Here is a 6,712-nt window from a genome sequence, read left to right as displayed (position 1 = left end):
GGTGACCTCCCTTGCTCCAGTCTGGGTGGCCGTTTCGCCTTGCAGCGCCTCTCATCCCTGTGGAAGGGAACTGGACCATGTAAGGTCTGATAGGTCGTTAAAGTCCGTGCGCTCTGATCATTGAGCTTTGTTTATCATACTCCGTTGGCATGCGTCGACGCTTTTCGGGCTCCTCCCCGGCCTAGCCACCAATTCACTGGTAGTTGGGGACTGGAACTTGAAGGGAGCCATCGAAAAGTTATTTTTGGGGAGGCATGTATAAACATACCCCCTTCACCCCCTTCCTGTCTCTGAGATATTGCAGACACTCTTTTGATGTCTCTTTACTATTATCAACTTCGGCGCTAGATTCTCACCATCAGTCAAGCATTCTCGATGCTTCCCGTCTATCGCTGAGAACACAGTGTCGCATCTGTTGTAGCTCTTACGACCATAGCCCATGGCTGGCACATATTCTTTCCTTCCCGGCGACCTCAACGCTTCACTGAAAAGCCGGAATAGACCCTACACTGGAGTCCGCTTGCCCTCGTCGTCCCCTGCTAAGAAACGCGCCTCGTCCTTCTATCCTGACCACGGCCCAGAGATTGTGGACGAGACAAACCCGGATCCATTCTACCTCGAACACTCCCTGGGCAGGTCGGGTGCTTGGGGCCGTAGCAGACGGGACATTCGCGATGTCCGATTCTGCGAGGAGTCCAAGCAATATTTTATGTTATCCTCCGCGAATCACAGTCAGAAGGAACCGACGTTTCCCAGATCTGTAAGAGGCGAATCAAAGCGGGCTCACCGTCCCGGGCATCCTGATCGACCGACACTTTCCGTCGTTGAATTCGAGCATCAATACTCTCTTCCACCACAAGTTGCAGTTCCACGTTGGGAAAAATACCCCCTCCACCAAAGCCAGGGCTCTTTCAGCTCCGTCCAGACCGACGCAACTCCCGACCTGACTCCGAGCAGCTCGTTCTCATCGAATTACTCCTCGGCATTCTACCCCGACAGTGGCCTGCAAGGCTCTGACTATCCTGCTCTGCCAGCCCAGTTGCCAAACCAGAGTACGTATTCAAAGTCCTTGGAGAAGTTTCATCAAGCTTCTTCTACGCCATCAGGCGGTCTACGACCAGCTTCGTCCAAGAGTCCTTCGACGCCCGCGCGGAACACCGAGTTCGCAAGTTCCACGGAAACCTTGAGGATGCCACGAACAGATGACCAGGATCTTTCATCTCGACGCGGGAAACCACTCCCCTCTCTTCCTATCAATCCACGTCACGGCAGTGGTGTGTCCAGCAAGAGGGGCACCAATTCCAGTGGTCGTCGACCTTCAATTGAACCCTCGATGATTTCCCCTCCCTGTCTCATCAACCCAGTCACTCTCGAGCCGCACACAACCCATTTCGATCAAGCCATGTTTATTCCTGCCAACGAATGCCCTAGCCCTGTACCCAGTCGTGGCCCTCCCTCTCCAACGACAACGAATGAAGCCCCCGTCTCTTCGAAAAGGGAAAGGCCGTCGACCTCGGCCTCCGAGGCCCCCTTTGAGCATTCCGTGTGGGAGCCTGATTCTGATTCTGAGTCTCTGGGTCCGAAATCACTGTCAAAGAAGCCTATGGACACCCTGAAGAAAGTGCGCAGTCGGGTGCAACTCCGTGTTGCGAAGTCCGCTCCTAAACTTCAGAGTTCCACACCCTCTCCACCAACAGATCCACCCCTGGAGAAATTCCCGACAATGCCTGATCATCCGCCCAGGAATCCATTCCCTGAACCTGTCAAATCCATGGCACCTTTGACCCTGTCAAGTCGTGATGTCTTCCGGCCGTCGCCATTGCAGACACTGCGACTCGTTTCCCCGTCGACTACCTCCCTTGTGAGGACTCGCACACCTCGGTCTCGTCGGAACAGCAGCCAAACTAGGGCTCAGAATCGGGATCAGCCTCGGAACTACGACTTTGACCGGTCCGCCGCCGCCGCCATCCAGGCCAAATCCAGACGCAAACAGCGGTCCGATTCGCTTGCCACTTGGCGTGTAACTGACAGGGAGAAAGTTTGTACTTTCTGCCGCGAGGAGCGATCTGACGTGGCCATTCATCACAGCTTGACGCTTGCACGCCCTCCCCTCTACAAACGTGTTTGGGAGTCATTGCGTCTCCTGGGTTGTCATGGTGACATTACTCCTCCTAAATCTCTTCCACGCAAATCGGTGTAATTTATTCCTGCTTGTTTACTTCAGAACGGCTGCAGCAACTGGCGAATGGCGTTCAGATAACGACTGTGCTGATTCTACGTTTCATCCTGCCGCTGATGTTTAGTGGCCGATTATGCAGATGAGGCAAATTCGATTGAGTCTATTTTAAATGATGTCTTACGATCTACTTTACGACCATGGACTCCTAGTAGAGGAGCTGTCATCGTTCAGATGAACACAACCCCGGATGAGAAGAAGCTCTCTCCAATGACCTAATGAGCAGGGGCGCAGCCCCCTGATATGTCTGTCATATGATATAATGTCCGAAGAGGCAGCAACCGCTGTCCTGAGAGGATTCATGTATGAATAATGAGGCAACGGAAGGAGTTCTTGGATCTGTTGCCACCATAGGGCCTTGGCTCGTTCTTTCTTTGAGTCTATTTGCTATCAACCTGTCGTTCTTTGATTTTCTTTGCGTCTGATGATTCCAACTGTACACGCAACGTTCTTTGGAAACTTTTCCTATCTATGAATTTCGGCTTACCACATTATCCCTCGTTATGGATGCCACTCGACCTTTTCCCTCCTTCTCCCTCTATGTTACTCTCTCTCATGTGTGAAACGAATCAAGAATCATAGCCAAGATACATGGTGCAAGCCAAATGTACCCATGGGTTACAATCCCAACACGAATAACCAGGCTAAACCAAAACAAATAAAACACAGATCTTCCATGAATGGAATGGATGGAATGTTGGGGTAATCCCGTCCAGCGGTCATAGTGTAACCGCGTACGTATCCAGGAATGGAGTATGGACACCGAACAGAGCTCTGACTAGTACGTACAGGACGTCAGTATCTACACTCTATGGCTGGCTTCATCCCTTGATCCAAATAGGATACAGCTCCAATAGCCAAACTGTGACCACCAGCCACCGCCCGCACCGGCGCAAGCCTTCCCATCTCTTGTTGTATCTGCTTGCCTACCGGGGAAGGGAGGCTTTACTTTGTTGGCCAGGTCTCGTCAGAGTCTCTGGCAGTAGCACAGGGTACTGTAGAGTCTGTCATCTTTTCTTCCTAGTTATTTTGTGGCTAGCTTTATGTGTACCGAGGAGGAGTGTTTTGTCCCTGCGGTGGAATGGCTTGTGGGTGCTGGAGGTGCAGCTGCAGTCACATCAATAATGTCTCGGTTATGTCTTGCATTGAGGTGCGGGTGAGGCAAAATAGTGTAAGGGCTTCACAGTCGGGCTCCAGGAAAGAAATGTACGGGGTGTAGGTTGTTCGCACACATTTCAATGCGGTGAGAAGCATCTTGTAATAGTTGTCCATCTGCTCATGCTGAGTACTAGTCTACCTTCTCTATGCGACTGTATTCCATGAGCTTAGCGTGTCCATCTGACTGATCGCAAGCTTCGCGGGTCATTGATGAGCTTTCTCCACGTTCCTTCAAGGGGGCGGGAATAGTGCTAGAGCTTCCACCTGCTTGTGCATTGCAATGGACATCCGCTGCAATACTCACAAGCGCCTTGCGCTGCCGACACGGACCGGTCGATCGGTTTCAGTTCTGCCAGGGAGACTGGAACTGCAGGCTTTGCAGCCGCCATCGCTGCAGGGGTCGATTGACCTCGCAGGTGCCGTGTCCATCGATAGCACAATGCGTGCAAATTCGTGTGGATAGCACAGAGCCTGCAGCAGCACGGCATGAGTCTGATCCGGTCCAAAGCTAGCGATGAAAATGGCGTCGAGTCGAATAACTACGACAGCAATGACCTTAGATCTGTTCGGTCGATGTTGACGCGGGCTGCTCGTCCTCCTTTGGCTCCAAGGCGGCCATGTTCTCTTCCCAATGCGCCACCCGGGCCTGGTCCTCCCACTGTGAAATGACTGCGTCCCCTTTCCGGCGGAGGACAACCTCCGGTTTTTCCTGCCCCTCGTTCTTTCTGGTGCTCCCCTCCTCACTCACGAACGTACCATCAAGACCGGCAAATACGGACCGGACATCCAGCTCCTTCACAGCTTTCTGGTACAACCTGAGCAGCTGCTCCCTCTTCGCCTGCCGCGCTGCTTCATCTGCCTCTGTCCCCTGCTCGGTGGAAGGGCCGTCCCTCCGCTGAAGCGGTTTCTTTACTGCTCTAGAGGCCGCGCGACTCTCAAATCCGCGCAGTAAGCCCTCGATGATACCGATCACCGTTCCTGCTCTCATACCTAGCTGTGCGCCGATTGGGAAACCGGCATCGAAGCCGTGCTGGACGTGCTCGCCTTTCGCGGCGGAGACTCCATCGCGGTAGCCGGCTGTGACGTGCTGACGGCGGAGAGAGGGGAGATCCGAAGGCTCGGGAGCCTGGCGGGATGGTCTTTGGGGGATTGTGTCGTTCTCGTGAGGTGGGGAGGAGCCGAAGATGTCGTCGAGGGAATTGGCTTGCGGTGAGGTCATGGTCGAGGAGAATGCGGGGAGACCTGATTTGTGAAGTAGCTTATGTGCGGGATCGTTTGGTCTCGGTTAAGGAAAGATTATAGATTCTCTAAATAGCTCAGGTATCAAGTAATATGAGATTGCACGGTGAGTCGGACTCCGAGGAAGTATTCTTGGTGGAATAATATGTGCGGGGAAGAAAAAATTGAGGCACAGAGCGAAATTCGGGACAGGTGGGGATGGACCAGGTATAGATGAGCTGATGAGCTTATCGAGTATCGATCCATAAGTATGAGACCATGTTGATTTTTATTCGGGAAGAGACTGTGTACATTAAATTTTTCAGATTATTCTCTGGATAGAGTGCTAATCACTATCCAGAGTTCAGAGGATGCTCTGTGTCCTGGTGAATTACCCATCGCAGTCAATAGTATGGAGTATTTCTCAGGAATATATGTTTCTATATGTTTCCCCCATCAGTGCACAACAATCCAACAGAGACGATAACATACAAGATCCTTGATATCTTGACAGGTGATAATTCATCTCGAACTACCATCCTCTGAAAGATGAAACATGCCCAAGTCCGAGCTCTAACCAAAGTCCTTGAATCAGTTGGATGGCATGATCCTGTCACTGGCACGGCCAAAGTACAAAAAGACCTGTCCACTCGAGATCTCACAATCCAACTGTCGTAACGCCTGTCGATCAGACTATCGCTTCCACGGCAGAGCGTCATCCCTGAGTCCCGACCAATGGCAGCACAATCTAGAACGCGTCTTCTACTCATCCTCGCTCTCCCTCCGATGGCAATCGGATACGGCATCCACAAAGGCCTCAGCGCGCTCGAGGCACAATATCCCGCTCTCCCGCCTGAAACAATAACTAGCATTGCTCTTCGCACCCCACAGAATTCCTCAAACCAGTACTGTGCATATGTCGACGTCTACGCGGCTCGCGTGCCGGTCAAAGCACTGCTGCCCCGAGCTCAAAGGACAGATGTCCCTGATAAGAGCAAAAGTACGAACCTGGAAATCACTAATGCATGGGCTCGCGCGTTCATAGGCACCAAAGTCCTCCGCGCAGAAGGCAGTCTCATTGGCCTCCTGGCCAAAGGAAAATTATCTCCAGGGGACACCGGCGATACTTCTGCGGGATTCGCATCGCCTACTGCGTCAGGGGAGCCACGTAGGCTTCTGAATGGTGCGCTGGTTGTGGAACGGCCACCGTCGGAGGATAATAGAAATGGGCTATTGATTTCCTGGCGTATACCGGATGAACCGCGTCGATTCTTCGAGAAGATTGCTCGCTGGGGGTATCCGTGGCGGTTGATGTCGGGTGGTCGCCATGAGTTGAGTGTTTCGGAGCCGTTTGATGGGGCGGGAGACGGTGAAAGTCAAGCGCCTTTTGTAGAGGTACGGTTTGCTTCTGCTCATGACTACGAGATTGTCCCTGAGGAGGGAGATCTGCAGCATCAGAAGACGATTCCGGGGTGGACAGGGAGACTTCATCGGGGCTATGCTCGGCTCTTGCTCGATTGCTCTGTGCGGGAGCTGAAGCGAGAATACAAGAAGACTGAAGCAGATTGTGAACATGACGAAATGTCATAAGAATAGGTTTGCTTCTTGAGTTTGCTTCATCTGGTTTTTATTGCCTAATCGAGATTCTACATACAGGATTGCCTGTCTATGCTGGGTTCAGTGTCTCTGTCTCAGGCGGTTGGTGAATATACTACTAGCCAGATTAAAGCTGCAGTGAATGGCCTCATTTATTCTTTACCCATTCAGTCATGGTGAATGGCTACTCTAACGTCGCTCATGACTCGAGACATTGTAGTGTTTTTCTCGCATCTTTTTTATTTTATTTTCATTCTCTCTTTCCTTCAACTCCTCATCCTGGAGTAGGTGTTTCTCCCCTTCTTTACAATCTTCTTGTTTGTTCTTCCTCAACAACTACTTGATCTATAATCTCACATCATTTCCTATCAGCACGGCTATTGGTAAAATTCCTGATGTCTTAACGTGCACTACTTATTGGTGGATATGTTCCATCTGAATCTCAGCTTAGAATTAGGATGTTGATGATGTCAGGCCTTTCTTTATTAAATCCATTGAGGATAA

The 6,712-nt window shown here is 51.5% G+C and overlaps 3 protein-coding genes across 3 annotated transcripts; 2 read left to right on the top strand and 1 right to left on the bottom strand.

Moving 5' to 3' along the window:
• Positions 1 to 439: 439 nt before the first annotated feature.
• Positions 440 to 2,200, top strand: CDV56_102157 (uncharacterized protein; the record flags this gene model as incomplete). The annotated part of the gene is made up of 1 exon (XM_026755776.1): positions 440 to 2,200. The coding sequence occupies one exon, from the start codon at positions 440 to 442 to the stop codon at positions 2,198 to 2,200; it is 1,761 nt and encodes a 586-aa protein (XP_026612640.1).
• A 1,750-nt stretch (positions 2,201 to 3,950) lies between these two features.
• YAE1 (Yae1 family protein) lies at positions 3,951 to 4,613 on the bottom strand (the record flags this gene model as incomplete). Its single annotated transcript, XM_026755431.1, has 1 exon — positions 3,951 to 4,613. The coding sequence occupies one exon, from the start codon at positions 4,611 to 4,613 to the stop codon at positions 3,951 to 3,953; it is 663 nt and encodes a 220-aa protein (XP_026612639.1).
• Positions 4,614 to 5,347: 734 nt separating this feature from the next.
• On the top strand, positions 5,348 to 6,202 carry CDV56_101600 (uncharacterized protein; the record flags this gene model as incomplete). Its single annotated transcript, XM_026755219.1, has 1 exon — positions 5,348 to 6,202. One exon carries the CDS (start codon positions 5,348 to 5,350, stop codon positions 6,200 to 6,202), a length of 855 nt encoding a protein of 284 aa, XP_026612638.1.
• Positions 6,203 to 6,712: the final 510 nt, after the last annotated feature.

The sequence above is a fragment of the Aspergillus thermomutatus genome, assembly GCF_002237265.1.
Source record: "Aspergillus thermomutatus strain HMR AF 39 chromosome Unknown NODE_163, whole genome shotgun sequence".
Taxonomy (NCBI): domain Eukaryota; kingdom Fungi; phylum Ascomycota; class Eurotiomycetes; order Eurotiales; family Aspergillaceae; genus Aspergillus; species Aspergillus thermomutatus.
The sequence above is the reverse complement of the archived record's forward strand: the minus strand, read 5'-3'. Positions and strand labels throughout refer to the sequence as shown.